This window comes from Bos javanicus, chromosome 16 (assembly GCF_032452875.1).
Source record: "Bos javanicus breed banteng chromosome 16, ARS-OSU_banteng_1.0, whole genome shotgun sequence".
In the NCBI taxonomy this organism is placed as follows: domain Eukaryota; kingdom Metazoa; phylum Chordata; class Mammalia; order Artiodactyla; family Bovidae; genus Bos; species Bos javanicus.
Genome location: NC_083883.1, coordinates 6468718 through 6488486, shown reverse-complemented (window position 1 = coordinate 6488486; position 19769 = coordinate 6468718). Strand labels below are relative to the sequence as shown.

At 37.4% G+C, this 19769-nt stretch overlaps 1 protein-coding gene across 1 annotated transcript; it reads left to right on the top strand.

Moving 5' to 3' along the window:
• Positions 1 to 582: 582 nt before the first annotated feature.
• LOC133227541 (complement factor H-like) lies at positions 583 to 16264 on the top strand. Its single transcript, XM_061382135.1, has 3 exons — positions 583 to 716; positions 6385 to 6573; positions 15477 to 16264. Exons 1-3 carry the CDS (start codon positions 659 to 661, stop codon positions 15653 to 15655), a joined length of 426 nt encoding a protein of 141 aa, XP_061238119.1. The 5' UTR covers positions 583 to 658; the 3' UTR covers positions 15656 to 16264.
• Positions 16265 to 19769: the final 3505 nt, after the last annotated feature.

The window sequence follows — 19769 nt, the reverse complement described above, 5'->3', positions numbered from 1 at the left end:
GTTCTCATCACAAATTCTTTTTTTCTTTAATTTTATATCTATATGAGATGATGGATATTCACAAACCTTATTGTTGTAATCATTTCAGGATATATGTAAATGACATCATTAGGCCATACACCTGAAAATTATGCAATGCTTTATGTCAATTATATGTTAACAAAATTGGAAAAATTGATAATCATAAAACCCACACATAAATAGCATGTAAATGAAGGGATTGTGCTATAATTGATATGATTGTTTTTAATATCTACTATATATATATATTTTTTTTTAATCTATTCACTTTCCTAAGTCCATGAAAATACAGACGACCCAAATGGCTGGGAAAAACTTCACCTACTCGCGTGAAATTTATTATTGAAAGTTGGTATCTGATATATGGCTTTGGAGCCAGTCCATATTAGCCACAGAAAGTTGTGCACATAGATATCAGGTGATGAATACAATAACTTATTGTGAAACTACCAACAGAAACAAGTTAGGGACATTTCAAAACTTTGAACTTTGGTATTTACTAAATGGCACTTATTAACTAGCTTCATTGTAATGCATAAATTCAGTCACACTAGGTAACTGCAAATGAAGCAGATTTTTGAACCCTAAACAGTGCAACTGGAGTATTTGTGTGAATGTACCATTGGGAAAATCTAACATGTTGTTGTTAATCAATGTCCTTCTCACCTTGTGGTTTTACACTGCTCATGGACAGGGTAAGTTGAAACAGATGTGAACACTCAGCCTTCCTCCTAAATATAACTATCTACTTTCCTTTGTGTGTATTTTTGATTGAATAAACTGGTTAAAATAGTCTGCACTGTGAGATAACCATAATACCTTAATGGAAAAATGATCAGATATTCACCTAAAAGGGGAAAACAAAATGAATACTTTTCTATGTCAGCTGAGTCCCACAGCGCAAAAAGGTACTCCATGTAGTTTATGGGGTCATGTGAATATGCTCATGAAAATGTGAATAGAAAATGTGTCACAGAAAAGTATATTATAATTCCAGAATGTTTTAGGAGAGTCTTACTTGTAATGTGAGAAAGTTCTGAAGAACAATGGTTATTTTTGTACTTTTACATATGGTGATTTTTGCAGGTTCGAATCTCATTTTAAATATGTTCAGTTGACTGTATTGTGATTATAGCTTAATAAATCAATTAAAAGTCATTAACATCACTGTTCGGAGAAGGCAATGGCACCCCACTCCAGTACTCTTGCCTGGAAAATCCCATGGATGGAGGAGCCTGGTAGTCTGCAGTCCATGGGGTCGCTAAGGGTCAGACACGACTGAGCGACTTCACTTTGACTTTTCACATTCATGCATTGGAGAAGGAAATGGCAGCCCACTCCAGTGTTCTTGCCTGGAGAATCCCAGGGACTGGGGAGCCTGGTGGGCTGCCGTCTATGGGGTCTCACAGAGTCGGACACAACTGAAGCGACTTAGCAGCAGCAGCAGCAGCAGCAACATCATTGTTAGTTTTTATTTTTTTATTTTAATTTATTTATTTTAATTGGAGGCTAATTACTTTACAATATTGTATTGGTTCTGCCACACATCAACATGAACTGCCAGGGGCGTACATGTGTTCTCCATCCTGAACCCCCCTCCCACCATCCCTCCGGGTCATCCCAGTGCAAAAACGAGCTTAGGTACCAGATACATTTTCCTTCTACAAAACGTGGAATACAGTCTTAATTTCCAGTGTAGTGCCAATACATTTAGAATTATTTTTAGAGAGAAATGTAAATGTTGACAGCCTTAAAAAAATAAAAATAAAAAACTTGTCACTTTTCTATACATAAGTCACTTTTATTTTTAAACTTATAAGTTCTTTTCATTAGTTATCTATTTTTTACACAATAATGTATATATGTCAGGCTCAATCTCCCAATTCATCCCTCTACTCTTGGGTCCCCTTGTATCCATACATCCATTCTCTATGCCTGTAGTTCTATTTTTGCTTTTCAAAAAAGTTCATCTGTAGCATTTTTCTAGATTCCGTATATAAGCAATATTATACAATATTTATTTTTCTCTTTCTGACTTTCTTCATTCTATATGACAGTCTCTAGTTCTATCCATGTCTCTGCAAATTGCACAATTTCCTTGCTTTTTATGGCTGAGTAATATTTCATTGTATATATGTACTACTTCTTCTGCATCTATTCTTCTGTTGATGGACATTTAGGTTGATTCCATGTCCTGGCTGTTGTGGATAAAATAGATAACTAGTGAGAACTTACTGTGTATAATAGGCAGCTCCACTCAATGCTCTCTGGTGACCTAAATGGGAAGGAAATCCAAGAAAAGGGGATATATATATTCATATAACAGATTCGTTTTGGTGTAAAGCAGAACCTAACCTTTAAAGCAACTCCAATAAAAATTGAGAAACAAAAATCTAATTATATAAATGTATTAATATAAGTAATTAAATTATATTAAAAACAAAGATTTTACTTCAAAATATAAAACTTACATGTTCTTCATCATGACGTTTTTGTCTTTCATTTTCTTTAATAATCCATTTGTCTTCAAGGTTTTGTAAATGAAAACTCTAATGAGTTTTATGATACCTCGTGAAATTCAAGGTGTGAATAGAATATGCATCACTCTGCATTATTCATCTCATTATTTGTTGCATGTTATTTTAGCCCATTTGGCAATTTTCTTCGTGAACAACATTTACAGCACAATAAAGCTTCCTGTCTATTCCTTAGTGTTACAATTAAAAGCAGCTCATGCCCCAGATCACTTATAAGAAAGGCTGCATCATCATTATTCTTGCTGAGGAGCAGGCAGACATGAGTTGTTTCTCCTGATTCTCAGGTATATGAGTGATGGTTTATTAATCAACTAGAATAAGACTACAGGCATATTTCCAAACAAGAGGAGAAAGAGTACACAATATGAAAGAGAAATGTGAAACTTTGACAAATCTTCACCAGATATTCCAGTGCAACACTTCTTCTCATTAACAACTGAACTCTTTCCAAAAGTGGTCTTAAAGCTAAATGTTTGAATATTTAAGCGAGTTTTTTTTTCATAATTTATGGGTGCACTTATGAATTTTTTAGCATGCAGAATAATTGTAATATCAGATTCAAACCATTAAGTAAAACTCACATCACCTAACACCTATTGTTGTAGATGCCTGCGTGTCTGCATGCTAAGTCACTTCAGTCATGTCTGACTCTTTGCCTCCCCATCGACTGTAGCACACCAGGCTTCTCTGTCCATGGGATTTTCCGGGCAAGAATACTGGAGTGGGTTGCCATGCCCACCTCCAGGGGATCATCCAAACCCAAGGATTGAATCTGCCTATACTATGTCTCCTACATTGGCAGGGGGTTCCTTCTTTACCACTAGCACCAACTGGGATGGCCATTCTATTAGATTCATAGTACTAATTAACAAATTTTCCAGAAAACACATTGACTTAACACACCTCCATATTTTTAGAGCTCCTGTGGGTCAAAAATCAGGAAAGGGCTTCACTGGCTAGTTATGTGTCACTCTGTTTGGGGGGCAACTGGGTAATGGCCTGGGCCACTGTCACCTGGATGCTCAGCTGGGCTGGAGGCTTTGCTTCCAGGTTGGCTCACTGTCTTGGCTTTTGGAGGAGACCTCAGCACCTGACCATGTGGTCATCTGTGAAGGTTGCTTGAGAGATAGCTAGCTTTCATCAGGGCCAGTGACCACAGACAGGGAGGAGGAAGCCTCCACACCAGGTATGAGTTTGTCACACGGTCCCGTCAGTCATGTGTAATCATGAGAAATGGTCACTGAGTCCTGCATGCTCAGTAGAGAAGACTTACGCTCTAATATTTGGAGAGAGGAGTGTGGAAGGCATTGTGGACTTTCCTAAAACCATCACATATAGAAAAACGTCAGGTCAACTGAACAGAGTATTTTCTGGGGATGCTTTCTTTACTCCTCAACTTCTTTCCTGCCTCTATAGTAACAATACACTTTTTTCTAACAGTACATCAGAAAATTTTGGCACACTCAAACTGGTTATTCCATGAAAGAAAACTGTAACTTTATAAAACAGGTCAATGACCTTAACAGTAATTATAAGCATAAATCTAATATGATTTTTTGAAGCATAATTTCTTTTAAAATGAAGGTGTTAGCAGTACTAAACAGATTTCAATCTACATAAGAATTATACTAAAGATATTTAAACTTGTTTAAGATGGATTTATGAAAATGATGCTGTGTGCCTAGTCCCTCAATCATTTCCAACTCTTTGCGACCCTTTGGACTATAGTCCTCCAGGCTCCTCTATCCATGGAATTCTCCTGGCAAGATTACTGGCATGCGTTGCCACTTCCTTCTGCAAGGGAATATGATTGACCCAGAGATCAAACCTACATCTCCCTTGTCTTCTGCATTACAGGTGGATTCTTTACCCACTGAGCCATAGGGGAAGCCTATGAAAATGGCAGATCAACTCAAATGTATTCATATCACAGCAAAGTTATCCCACAAGGGACTGTAAAGTTCTTGTAGACAAGATGAGGAAATTGGCCAGTTAAATAGTTGATCAGATATTCATAATGTCATTAAATAAGCTGATTATCAGATGCAGGATTTTGTTCTCAGGCCTGCTCCATTGCTGTTTTGTATCATCTGCCAGTTTAATGGAGCAGAGGAGATGTGCCTGGAATGATACTGAGGTACTGAAAGTGACAGGTTCATCACTCAGAAAGACACCCATGTGTGAGGTTGGACTCAATAACAGGATATTTAGCTGTGATAATTATAAGATCCTGGGCCTGGATCATAGGAATAAGCAGCACAAATACAGAATGACTAGAAACACTTTTAAAACTTAGTGAATACTTTTCATCAATTTTGAGATCAATCTGATCCAATACTATGATGGATAGCCAAGCCTGCTCATGAGACCAGAACTTGTATTGGCAGAGGTGTAAGAGGAGAATGAGGTTGTTCTGAGTCTTGACAAAGTCAGTGCCACTCTGACCATAGTGGACTACTGTATGTGCTTCAATAAATGATCTGGTTAGAGAGACAAATACAGATTCACATGTGACCAAATAAAAGAGAGGAGGAAAATAGCTCAGGCCAGTGATAGTGATGATGTTTACTTTTAATTATGCCCTCTTTGTGTACCTTTTGAAAGTGAGTCTCAGTGGATTATTTTACTAATTCATGTTCTATGAAGCATCAAAATGAGGTGAATAACTGTACTAGATCTGAACTCAGATAATCAGGACTGAAATCTCTCTACAATGTAATAACAAAGTTAGTTGAGTTCTTTTCACTTGACTCCTGCAAATACAAACACTCAAGCTTACCCAACATGGTATTATTGTTAAATACACATATCTTGACATACATGGTGAAATTTGTAAAATTCAAGGATGAAGAGAAATTATTCTAATCTCCAAAAAGTAGTGGGAAGAAACCTAGACTGTTACTTAAGAGGAATAAAACTAAATAAGAATTTCAAACTAAAAAATGTAGAGAAATTCAAAAAAGTGTGGGAAATCTATTAGTGATAAGAGATGCAGACTATAGGCCATGAGATTGTATAATTGACAAGTCTTTCTAAAAGGGATTAAGAAATGCAAAGATTCAAAGTTTATAATTCACTTAGTAAGCATATATGTGAAAATTACTCAAAATATATTAAAAATAAATTGTAATTATGTTATATCTCATTTAAAATATTTGTAAGAAATACTGAAAATTGCATCATTCTCCAATTAAAATTAGACACAAGCATACAAGGGTTTCCATTAATCTTAACCATTTGGAAATTAAGAATCATTGATTGTTTATTTCTCCTATTAGACAAGCAAGGGAAAAGATGCCTAGTATCTAGTTTGAGTGATAAACAATAATGTTACTTTCCTGTGTGATTAGACCCATGAAAATTATTGTGGTTTTCTATATATAAATATATCACTTTTCCAATAAACAGAAAATTAAGGTAATGAATGTTAATTGGAAAAAAAAAAAAACACTGTTTTCTTTCTACATGAGCTACAAGATAAAATCTGTACTTTCATCTCTTGACTAAGATGCTAATTTAGTCAACCATGGTTAGGACTTCTGCACTTAAGGAGAATTCATTTAATAAGTCTCTATAGTTTTCTACCAAGAGAATCCACATATAAATTTTATATGATATGACTCACAAGACATAATTTGACCTTCAATATCAAGGACCTCTTTACATACTTCAATCATCTGAGTTTTCTATAACTTTTCTTTTCCTAGAAACCATAATGTAGTGAGTGTAATTAACTGAACAAGAATGTAATTCATAGAGGTAATGTTAATTTCTAATTTGATTGTATAATGAGGCAAACCATTATTTCTACTGTTTTTATTCCAAGGGAAACAATGTAATTATCCAGTAATAAAACATGGACGGCTATATCATTCATACAGAAGATACTTTCCAGCACGTGTAAATCAACAGTTTCTCTATAATTGTGATCAGTATTTTGTGCCTCCTTCACAATATTCCTGGGATTACCTGACTTGCGCAGCAGAAGGATGGTCTCCAGAAGAACCATGCCTCAGTAAGTAAACCTATTTAAGTTTATATGCATAAGTCTTTGAAAGAGTGAAGAGATAAAAGTATACAAGTGAGTAGAGTTAAGTGTTGTGTAACAAAAGTAAGGCCAAGGGATGAGTTCTATGAAAAAAAAAAACATCCAAATAGATCTTCCCTTTACTAGAGGCTCTTCATGTAAATCCTGTGAGATAGAGACTTTATAAGAATATCTGCAGGAGGAGGAGCCAAGATGGCAGAGGAGTAGGACGGGGAGAACACTTTCTCCCCCACAAATTCATCAAAAGAGCATTTAAACGTCAAGTAAATTCCACAAAACAACTTCTGAATGCCGGCAGAGGACATCAGGCACCCAGAAAAGCAACCCAACTCTTCGAAAGGAGGTAGGAAAAAATATTAAAGACAAAAAAAAGAGACAAAAGAGGGAGGGACGGAGTTCCGTCCCGGGAAGGGAATCTTAAAAAGAGAGAAGTTTCCAAACACCAGGAAACCTTCTCACTGCCGAATCTGTGCCGAGCTTTGGAAACACAGAGGGCAACGGTAACTCCCCCAGCGGAGAAGCAGTGCAGACGCCTGCATCCGCCATTAGCAAGCGGGGGCTGGGTAGGGAGGCGCGGCGTGGTCTGTATCGCTGAGAGTAAGAATCTGGTCTGAATACCCTGAGCGCTATCTGAGCGAAATAATTTGGGCTAGCAAACCAGACTGTGGGATATCTACCACGCGAAAAGCCAGCCCTAACCTAAGACCACCAGGCCCGCGCACGGAACAAAGGACTGAACAGAGATAGCCGGCTGCAGACCTTCCCCCTCCAGTGACAGGCAGCCAGAGCCGGAAGGGGGCAATCGCAGCCCCAGAGAGACATTATCTATAAAACTGTAAGCAGGCTTCTTTGCTAACTAAAACTTCTTGGGGGTCTGGACGGTCAACATCTGCCTGAGAAGGTGTGCCGGTTTTACACCCAGATAACCGAGTGGCGGGGAGGCGATAAGTCGCAGCATTGGCGCTCGCCAAACACATCATCACCTGAGCTGCTCGGACCTGGGAAGAGCACAAAACGCAGGCCCAACTGAGTCTGCGCCTCTGAGGACTACCCGAGTGCCTGATCCTGAGCGGCTTGGACCTGGGAGGTGCATGCAGCCCATGGCCGGCCTCGGATTGTTCCTGGCGGAACAACCTAGAGTCCGAGCAGTGTGGACAGGGAGGCTACATGCGCCGTGAGCGGGGGCAGACCCAGGGTGGATGAGGCACTTCGAGCCCACGCCAGTGTTATTTGTTTGCAGCATCCCTCCCTCCCTCCCCACAGCGCAACTGAACAAGTAAGCCTAAAAAAAAAAAAAAAAAAGTGTCCTCCACCGTGCCCTTTGTGTCAGGGCGGAAACCAGATACTGAAGAGACTAGCAAACAGAAGAAGATATAACAGAGGGAAACGCCTTGGAAGCTACAGGCAATAGATCAAAACCCTGTGGTTACTACAGACTACATAGGAAGGGGCCTATAGATCTTGAGAAATATAAGTCTGACCAAGGAACTAGCCAAAAATGAACTGAACCCACAACACCCACAAAAAAAACCAAGAAAGTCCTAGATATATTTTTATTATTTTTACGATCATTCTTTCTTTCTTTTTAATTAAAAAAAAATTTTAAGTCCTCTATTTTTCCTTTAATTTTCACTTTTATAACCTATTACTTTGCAAAAAAAAAAAAAAGACCCTATTTTTTTCTTCTTCAGCAAACTTCATATATATATATTTTATAATTTTTTGACCTTCTTTTTTTTTTTTGTTTTGTTTTTGTTTTTTTCTTCTTTTCTTTAACATTGTATTTTTGAAATTCCAAACTCTACTCTAGATTTTTAATTTTCGCTTTTTGGTATATGTTATCAATTTTGTACCTATAGTTTTTTTTTTATATAATTTCTGTGACTTTTTTTTTCTTCTTCTCTGTTTCTTTCTCTTCTTCTTTTATATAACATTGTATATCTGAAATTCCAAACTCTACTCTAGATTTTTAATTTATGCTTTTTGGTATTTGATATCAATTTTGTACCTATATTTTCTTTATAATTTTTGTGACATTGTTGGTATTTGTTTGTTTGTTTTCTCTCTTTATTTTTCTTCTTCTTCTTTTTTTTTTAACATTGTATTTATGAAATTCCAAACTCTACTCTAGATTTTTAATTTTTGCTTTCTGGTATTAGTTATCAATTTTGTACATGTACTTTCTTTATAATTTTCGTGACCTTGTTTGTTTTTGTTTGTCCGTTTTTTTATCTCTTTCTTTTCCTTCTTCTTTTCTTTAACATCGTATTTTTGAAATTCCAAACTCTACTCTAGATTTTTAATTTTTGCTTTGTGGTATTAGTTATCAATTTTGTACCTGTACTTTCTTTATAATTTTCGTGACCTTGTTTGTTTTTGTTTGTTTGTTTTTTCTCTCTTTCTTTTCCTTCTTCTTTTCTTTAACATCATATTTTTGAAATTCCAAACTCTACTCTAGATTTTTAATTTTTGCTTTTATGTATTTGTTACCAATTTTGTACCTTTAATGACCCAATCTTCAGGACCCATTTTTCACTAGGGAGCGAGATTACTGGTTTGACTGCTCTCTCTCCCTTTGGACTCTCCTTTTTCTCCACCAGGTCGCCTGTGTCTCCTCCCTAACCCCTCTCTACTCTACCCAACTCTGTGAATTTCTCTGTGTTCCAGATGGTGGAGAACACTTAGGGAACTGATTACTGGCTGGATCTGTCTCCCTCCTTTTCATTCCCCCTTTTATCCTTCTGGCCACCTCCGTCACCTTCCTCCTTCTTCTCTTCTCTGTATAACTCCGTGAACATCTCTGAGTGGTCCAGTTGTGGAGTGCACATAAGGAAGTGACTACTGGCTAGCCCACTCTCTCCACTATTGATTCACCTCATCTCATTTGGGTCACCTCTAACTCCCTCCTCCCTCTTCTCTTCTCCATGTAACCCTGTGAACCTCTCTGAGTGACCCTCACTGTAGAGAAACTTTTCATCTTTAATGTAGATGTTTTATCAATGGTGCTGTATAGAAGGAGAAGTTTTGAAACTACTGTAAAAATAAGACCGATAACCAGAAGCAGGAGACTTAAGTCCAAACCCTGACTCCAGGGAAGTCCTGACTCCAAGGAACATTAATTGACAGGAGCTCATCAAATGCCTCCATACCGACACTGAAACCAAGCACCACACAAGGGCCAATAAGTTCCAGGGCAAGACATACCAAGCAAATTCTCCAGCAACAAAGGAACACAGCCCTGAGCTTCAAGATACAGGCTGCCCAAAGTCACCCCAAAACTATAGACATCTCATAACTCATTACTGGACATTTCATTGCACTCCAGAGAGAAGAAATACAGCTCCACCCACCAGAACACCGACACAAGCTTCCCTAACCAGGAAACCTTGACAAGCCACCTGTACAAACCCACACACAGTGAGGAAACGCCACAATAAAGAGAACTCCACAAACTGCCAGAATACAGAAAGGACACCCCAATCTCAGCAATTTAAACAAGATGAAGAGACAGAGGAATACTCAGCAGATAAAGGAACAGGATAAATGCCCACCAAACCAAACGAAAGAGGAAGAGATAGGGAATCTACCTGATAAAGAATTCCGAATAATGATAGTGAAATTGATCCAAAATCTTGAAACTAAAATGGAATCACAGATAAATAGCCTGGAGACAAGGATTGAGAAGATGCAAGAAAGGTTTAACAAGGACCTAGAAGAAATAAAAAAGAGTCAATATATAATGGATAATGCAATAAATGAAATTAAAAACACTCTGGAGGCAACAAATAGTAGAATAACAGAGGCAGAAGATAGGATTAGTGAATTAGAAGATAGAATGGTAGAAATAAATGAATCAGAGAGGATAAAAGAAAAACGAATTAAAAGAAATGAGGACAATCTCAGAGACCTCCAGGACAATATTAAACACTACAACATTCGAATCATAGGGGTTCCAGAAGAAGAAGAAAAAAAGAAAGACCATGAGAAAATACTTGAGGAGATAATAGTGGAAAACTTCCCTAAAATGGGGAAGGAAATAATCACCCAAGTCCAAGAAACCCAGAGAGTCCCAAACAGGATAAACCCAAGGAGAAACACCCCAAGACACATATTAATCAAATTAACAAAGATCAAACACAAAGAACAAATATTAAAAGCAGCAAGGGAAAAACAACAAATAACACACAAGGGAATTCCCATAAGGATAACAGCTGATCTTTCAATAGAAACTCTTCAAGCCAGGAGGGAATGGCAAGACATACTTAAAATGATGAAAGAAAATAACCTACAGCCCAGATTATTGTACCCATCAAGGATCTCATTCAAGTATGAAGGAGAAATCAAAAGCTTTTCAGACAAGCAAAAGCTGAGAGAATTCTGCAGCACCAAACCAGCTCTCCAACAAATACTAAAGGATATTCTCTAGACAGGAAACACAAAAACGGTGTATAAACTCGAACCCAAAACAATAAAGTAAATGGCAACGGGATCATACTTATCAGTAATTACCTTAAACGTAAATGGGTTGAATGCCCCAACCAAAAGACAAAGACTGGCTGAATGGATACAAAAACAAGACCCCTACATATGTTGTCTACAGGAGACCCACCTCAAAACAGGGGACACATACAGACTGAAAGTGAAGGGCTGGAAAAAGATTTTCCATGCAAATAGGGACCCAAAGAAAGCAGGAGTAGCAATACTCATATCAGATAAAATAGACTTTAAAACAAAGGCTGTGAAAAGACACAAAGAAGGTCACTACATAATGATCAAAGGATCAATCCAAGAAAAGATATAACAATTATAAATATATATGCACCCAACATGGGAGCACCACAGTACGTAAGACAAATGCTAACAAGTATGAAAGGAGAAATTAACAATAACACAATAATAGTGGGAGACTTTAATACCCCACTTACACCTATGGATAGATCAACTAAACAGAAAATTAACAAGGAAACACAAACTTTAAACGATACAACAGACCAGTTAGAACTAATTGATATCTATAGGACATTTCATCCCAAAACAATGAATTTCAACTTTTTCTCAAGCGCACATGGAACCTTCTCCAGGATAGATCACATCCTGGGCCATAAAGCTAGCTTTGGTAAATTCAAAAAAATAGAAATCATTCCAATCATCTTTTCTGACCACAATGCAGTAAGATTAGATCTCAATTACAGGAGAAAAACTATTAAAAATTCCAACATATGGAGGCTGAACAACACGCTGCTGAATAACCAACAAATCACAGAAGAAATCAAAAAAGAAATCAAAATTTGCATAGAAACGAATGAAAATGAAAACACAACAACCCAAAAACTGTGGGACACGGTAAAAGCAGTCCTAAGGGGAAAGTTCATAGCAATACAGGCACACCTCAAGAAACAAGAAAAAACTCAAATAAATAACCTAACTCTACACCTAAAGCAACTAGAAAAGGAAGAAATGAAGAACCCCAGGGTTAGTAGAAGGAAAGAAATCTTAAAAATTAGAGCAGAAATAAATGCAAAAGAAACAAAAGAGACCATAGCAAAAATCAACAAAACCAAAAGCTGGTTCTTTGAAAGGATGAATAAAATTGACAAACCATTAGCCAGACTCATCAAGAAACAAAGGGAGAAAAATCAAATCAACAAAATTAGAAACGAAAATGGAGAGATCACAACAGACAACACAGAAATACAAAGGATCATGAGACTACTATCAACAATTATATGCCAATAAAATGGACAACGTGGAAGAAATGGACAAATTCTTAGAAAAGTACAACTTTCCAAAACTCGACCAGGAAGAAATAGAAAACCTTAACAGACCCATCACAAGCACAGAAATTGAAACTAATAAAAAATCTTCCAGCAAACAAAAGCCCCGGTCCAGACGGCTTCACAGCTGAATTCTACCAAAAATTTAGAGAAGAGCTAACACCTATCCTGCTCAAATTCTTCCAGAAAATTGCAGAGGAAGGTACACTTCCAAACTCATTCTATGAGGCCACCATCACCCTAATACCAAAACCTGACAAAGATCCCACAAAAAAAGAAAACTACAGGCCAATATCACTGATGAACATAGATGCAAAAATCCTTAACAAAATTCTAGCAATCAGAATCCAACAACACATTAAAAAGATCATACACCATGATCAAGTGGGCTTTATCCCAGGGATGCAAGGATTCTTCAATATCCACAAATCAATCAATGTAATACACCACATTAACAAATTGAAAAATAAAAACCATATGATTATCTCAATAGATGCAGAGAAAGCCTTTGACAAAATTCAACATCCATTTATGATAAAAACTCTCCAGAAAGCAGGAATAGAAGGAACATACCTCAACATAATAAAAGCTATATATGACAAACCCACAGCAAACATTATCCTCAATGGTGAAAAATTGAAAGCATTTCCTCTAAAGTCAGGAACAAGACAAGGGTGCCCACTTTCACCATTACTATTCAACATAGTTTTGGAAGTTTTGGCCACAGCAATCAGAGCAGAAAAAGAAATAGAAGGAATCCAAATTGGAAAAGAAGAAGTAAAACTCTCACTGTTTGCAGATGACATGATCCTCTACATAGAAAACCCTAAAGACTCCACCAGAAAATTACTAGAACTAGTCAATGACTATAGTAAAGTTGCAGGATATAAAATCAACACACAGAAATCCCTTGCATTCCTATACACTAATAATGAGAAAACAGAAAGAGAAATTAAGGAAACAATTCCATTCACCATTGCAACGGAAAGAATAAAATACTTAGGAATATATCTACCTAAAGAAACTAAAGGCCTATATATAGAAAACTATAAAACACTGGTGAAAGAAATCAAAGAGGACACTAATAGATGGAGAAATATACCATGTTCATGGATTGGAAGAATCAATATAGTGAAAATGAGTATACTACCCAAAGCAATTTATAGATTCAACACAATCCCTATCAAGCTACCAACAGTATTCTTCACAGAGCTAGAACAAATAATTTCACAATTTGTATGGAAATACAAAAAACCTCGAATAGCCAAAGCGATCTTGAGAAAGAAGAATGGAACTGGAGGAATCAACCTACCTGACTTCAGGCTCTACTACAAAGCCACAGTTATCAAGACAGTATGGTACTGGCACAAAGACAGAAATATTGATCAATGGAATAAAATAGAAAGCCCAGAGATAAATCCACGCACGTATGGACACCTTATCTTTGACAAAGGAGGCAAGAATATACAATGGATTAAAGACAATCTCTTTAACAAGTGGTGCTGGGAAATCTGGTCAACCACTTATAAAAGAATGAAACTAGACCACTTTCTAACACCATACACAAAAATAAACTCAAAATGGATTAAAGATCTAAACATAAGACCAGAAACTATAAAACTCCTAGAGGAAAACATAGGCAAAACACTCTCCGACATACATCACAGCAGGATCCTCTATGAACCACCTCCCAGAATATTGGAAATAAAAGCAAAAATAAACAAATGGGACCTAATTAAACTTAAAAGCTTCTGCACATCAAAGGAAACTATTAGCAAGGTGAAAAGACAGCCTTCAGAATGAGAGAAAATAATAGCAAATGAAGCAACCGACAAACAACTAATCTCAAAAATATACAAGCAACTCCTACAGCTCAACTCCAGAAAAATAAACGACCCAATCAAAAAATGGACCAAAGAAATAAATAGACATTTCTCCAAAGAAGACATACAGATTGCTAACAAACACATGAAAAGATGCTCAACATCACTCATTATCAGAGAAATGCAAATCAAAACCACTATGAGGTACCATTTCACACCAGTCAGAATGGCTGCGATCCAAAAGTCTACAAATAATAAATGCTGGAGAGGGTGTGGAGAAAAGGGAACCCTCTTACACTGTTGGTGGGAATGCAAACTAGTACAGCCACTATGGAGAACAGTGTGGAGATTCCTTAAAAAACTGGAAATAGAACTGCCTTATGATCCAGCAATCCCACTGCTGGACATACACACTGAGGAAACCAGAAGGGAAAGAGACACATGTACCCCAATGTTCATTGCAGCACTGTTTATAATAGCCAGGACATGGAAGCAACCTAGATGTCCATCAGCAGATGAATGGATAAGAAAGCAGTGGCACATATACACAATGGAGTATTACTCAGCCATTAAAAAGAATACATTTGAATCAGTTCTAATGAGGTGGATGAAACTGGAGCCTATTATACAGAGTAAAGTAAGCCAGAAGGAAAAACATAAATACAGTATACTAACGCATATATATGGAATTTAGAAAGATGGTAACAATAACCCGGTGTACGAGACAGCAAAAGAGACACTGATGTATAGAACAGTCTTATGGACTCTGTGGGAGAGGAAGAGGGTGGGAAGATTTGGTAGAATGGCATTGAAACATGTAAAATATCATGTAAGAAACGAGTTGCCAGTCCAGGTTCGATGCACGATACTGGATGCTTGGGGCTAGTGCACTGGGACGACCCAGAGGGATGGTATGGGGAGGGAGGAGGGAGGAGGGTTCAGGATGGGGAACACATGTATACCTGTGGCGGATTCATTTTGATATTTAGCAAAACTAATACAATTATGTAAAGTTTAAAAATAAAATAAAATTAGAAAAAAAAAAAGAATATCTGCATCATTTATACATACTTTAATCATAAATTAAAGAAAAATAATATGGAATGTTGATTTTCATGTGTAACAAAGGTGGTAGTAGCTTTTATTTTTATTGTTACATATTATATTTAAATATTAGTGCATTCACATTTAAATTCTATAAGGTTAATCTTTAAGGTTCTATTTTAACAAATTTATGTTTTTTTTTCTATCATATTATTTTTATGATCCTTAGGAGAATGTATTTTCAATAATTTGGAATATGGATATACCCCAAGTAGTGAAAAAAAAAATTTACAGGGTGAAACAGTAAGGGTTTGGTGCTATCATGGCTACAGTCTTCAAAATAATCAGAACACAATGATCTGCACAGAGTGGCTGGTCTCCTCCTCCCAGATCCATCCGTGTCAGTGAGTAAACTGGGCTGAGATCCCAGTAGTTCATAATTTTCTAGGACTCAGCTGTATTATCCACTCCAAAAGTTTATATCAACCTCTTGTTTTGCCAAAAGACGTATTTAATTTTATTTTTTACAAGTGTCTGTGAGTGTACCTATAGACTTCTTTTTTTTTAATTTAAATTTATTTATTTTAATTAGAGGCTAATTACTTTACAATATTGTATTGGTTTTGCCATACATCAACATGAATCTGCCACGGGTTTACACGTGTTCCCAATCTTTTTTTGATAAGTATATAAAAATGTACCTATTGATAGACATCGCTCAACAAAATAGGAAAAGATCCACAAAGAAGAAACCTTTAAAAACAAAGTGAGGTCAGAAAGATGGCAGGAGTCTCACTATCTCTCCTGATATAAAACAGACTTTGACCATCATTGGTGGATAAGAGAATCTCTGGGGGGGGGGGGGTCCAGGAGTCTAGCAGAGAAATGACAGTATGCTGCTAGAGCACAAAGATTCAAGACTGGATGCATCACTGAGGGTTAGAGCAGTAGTTTCATTTTGCCCCTGCAGTGCCCCTGCTTAGTGCCAAGACAGACCCCTCAGCACAGGATTTTACCTGTGGGGAAAATAAGAGTGTGTGAGCAAGAGTGGCATCCTCATCTTCCAGCTCACTTCTCTCTTCCCTTATCCAGGACACTGAGGTCACTTGCATGGCTGGGGGTTAGGGAGAGGCCAGGAGTACAGCATCCAGGGCTAGAATTCTTCAAGGGACATGGGTCCTACTGACCACGTGGAGACCCCACCAGGGAGCCCCAAACCATTGCAGACACATGCTTGTGGTCCTGCTCACCCCTGGGCCCCTCATCTCATCCACATCCCCCTCCCCAGGGCCAGCCTCCTGTGTAGGTCCCCACAGTGACATCTAAACCTTTGCAGATGGCCTGTGGTACATCTAGAAGCCAACCTGTCCCGATGGGACTGTGAGAAAGCACATGAATGTGAGCATTTGGCACTGCCCCAGGGAAGCAGTCAGGAAACTGCACAGAGACTGTCTTTGCTGTGTTGGTAGAAGCATACGAGCTCCAGAATTCTGTCCTAGGAGGAATTGAGTAGATGGGACAGGTGTCTCTTTAAAAAGGTCTGAAAAAGTCTCAAAATCCCTATCAGGGTGACAGTGTACTTCTCTCCCCAAGTCAAAAGAGAGGAGGGAGTGACTGTTTCTTTAAATGCAAACACAGCAACTTGAGACTTCAAGGGACACAGACATCAAAGGACTAAAATTTTCACAGAGAAACACAATAGTTTTTCAGTTACTGTCCCCAAATAACGGATATGGATGATTTGTCTGATAAGTAATTCACAGTAATAGCTTAAGAACTTCATTGAGATAGAAGAAAACAGTGGAGAAGGAAATGGCAACCCACTCCAGTATTCTTGCCTGGGAAATCCCATGGACAGAGGAGCCTGGTGGGCTACAGTCCGTTGAGTCTCAATGAGTCAGACACAACAGTAGCTACTTAGCATGCACTCTCGCATTCCTTTATATTAAGTGTAATTATTGATAGATAAGGATAAGATAATACTATCTTTTGTAACAGGATGTTTTAGAGTTCCCTAATTCCTTTCCTCTGACTGCTTGCCTTTGTGAATACATGACTTTTGTTATAGTAGTGTAACAATACTACTATAACTTTTGTTATAGTAGTATGCGTTTAATAAACTTCTCTTTACCATTTGTGAATCTAGTATGGATTCCTGCTTTATATACCAAGAGATTTACGTAAAACATCTTTCAGATAGAGCAGTGTGTTTTATGCTGATAATATATGAAAGTCAACCATATATTAAATCTCCTTCCTTTTTCCCTTCTCCATTTTATCTTTTTGATGTCATGATTTGCCTCTTTTTATAGTGTGTCCTTAATTAAAAAATAATTGTAGCTATAGTTACTTTTATATTCTTGCACTTTAACTCTTAAATAGTTAAGTGTTTTACGTTCCATATCAAAGTACTATAGTGTTCTGAATGTGAATATGCACTTAAATTTACCAGTGTACTATGTATTTTCAAGGAATTAATTGGCATTATTCTACTTTAGCTTGAATAATTCCTTTTAGTGTTTCAGCAAGGAAGGTCTGTGTGCCTGCTCAGTTACCTCAGTTGTGTCTGACTCTTTGTGACCCTATGGGCGGCAGCCAGACAGGTTCTCTGTCCATGGGCTTCTCCAGGCAAGAATACTGGAGTGGGTTGCCATGCCTTCCTCAAGGAAGGTCTAGCTGTGTTCAATTTTCTCAGTATTGTTTGGTCAGGTGAAGTATTTATATTGTTTTCTTTTCTGGATGATGTTTTCAAATATTCTTTTTGGCAGTTTTGTCTTTCAACACTTGGAATATATCATCCCACTTTCTCCTGGCCTACTAGGTTTCTGCTGAGAAATATTCTTAGATCCAAATGAGGGCTCCTTAGTAAATTCCAGGTCAGGAAGCACAGTTAAAACTGGACATGGAGCAACAGACTGGTTCCAATTAGGGAAAGGAGTACATCAAGGTTGTATATTGTCACCCTGTTTATTTAACTTATATGCAGAGTACATCATGAGAAACCCTGGGCTGCAGTAAGCACAAGCTGGAATCAAGATTGTCAGGAGAAATATCAATAACCTCAGATATGCAGATGCCATCACCCTTACAGCAGAAAGTGAAGAAGAACCAAATAGCCTCTTGATGAAAGTGAAAGAGGAGAGTGAAAAAGTTGGCTTAAAGCTCAACATTCAGAAAATGAAGATCATGGCATCTGGTCCCATCACTTCATGGCAAATAGATGGGGAAACAGTGGAAACAGTGGCTGACTTTATTTTGGGGGGCTCCAAGATCACTGCAGATGGTGATTGCAGCCATGATATTAAAATATGTTTACTCCTTAGAATTAAAGTATGACCAACCTAGACAGAATATTAAAAAGCAGACACATTACTTTGTCAACAAAAGTCTGTCTAGTCAAGGCTATGGTTTTTCCAGTGGTCATGTATGGATGTAAGAGTTGTACTATAAAGAAAGCTGAGCACTGAACAATTGATGCTTTTGAACTGTTGTGTTGAAGAAGACTCTTGAGAGTCCCTTGGACTGCAAGGAGATCCAACCACTCCATCCTTAAGGAGATCAGTCTTGGGTGTTCATTGGAAGGACTGATGTTGAAACTTAAACTTCAAAACTTTGGCCACCTGATGCGAAGAGCTGACTCATTTGAAAAAACCCTGATGCTGTGAAAGACTGAGGGCAGGAGGAGAAGGGGACGATAGAGGATGAGATGGTTGGGTGGCATCACCGACTCAATGGACATGGGTTTGAGTGAACTGTGGGAGTTGGTGATGGACAGGGAGGCCTGGCGTGCTGTGGTTCATGGGGTCACAAAGCAGACACTACTGAGTGACTGAACTGAACTGAAGTAGTAAATTACAAGTTTTTGTTTTGTTAGCTTGTTTGTTTTTTCCTCATGCTGCTTGAAGGCTTCTCATTTTTTCTTTGATTTTTGCAACTTTATTATAATATGTGTTATAGAGGATTTTTTAAGTTGATTTGATTTGGTCACCTGTAAGCTTCCTAAACTTAGATATTCAAATATCATCCTTGATTTGGGAAGTTCTCAGACATTACTCCTTAAATATGCTTTCTGCCTCATCTCCTTTTCTCCTCCTGGCACTTCAATAATTTGCAAATTGGTTCTATTGACAATGTGGCATAGATCATGTAGCCTTTCTTTGTTCTTTTTCATTGTTTTGTTATAATGTTTTTTCTGTTTTGTTTTGATTTTAATGTCCTTTGACAGGATAACTGATATGTCATCTATCTCACAGATTCTTCTGCTCTTTTCACTCTGTGGATAATACTCTTTAATGAATTTTTTCATTTCATTTTGGAATCTTCAGCACCAGAGTTTCTGGGTTTTTTATAATTTGTACATTTTATTAAACTGTTTTTTTGTCCATTTTTTATTGTTCATTTGTTTAATGTTTTCCTGCTTTTGTTCAACTCTCTTACTGCATTTTCTGTAGCACACTGAGTTATTTAAAATAGGTACTTCAAATTCTTCCTTGGATAAATCACAGATCTCCAATATTCAGAT

Coding starts and splice junctions, on each gene's coding strand:
- LOC133227541 (XM_061382135.1), top strand. CDS start 659: ATGTTGTTGTTAATCAATGTCCTTCTCACCTTGTGGTTTTACACTGCT. Junction 717..6,384: donor TTACACTGCTCATGGACAGG/GTAAGTTGAAAC, acceptor TTTTATTCCAAG/GGAAACAATGTAATTATCCA. Junction 6,574..15,476: donor TCCAGAAGAACCATGCCTCA/GTAAGTAAACCT, acceptor TATGATCCTTAG/GAGAATGTATTTTCAATAAT.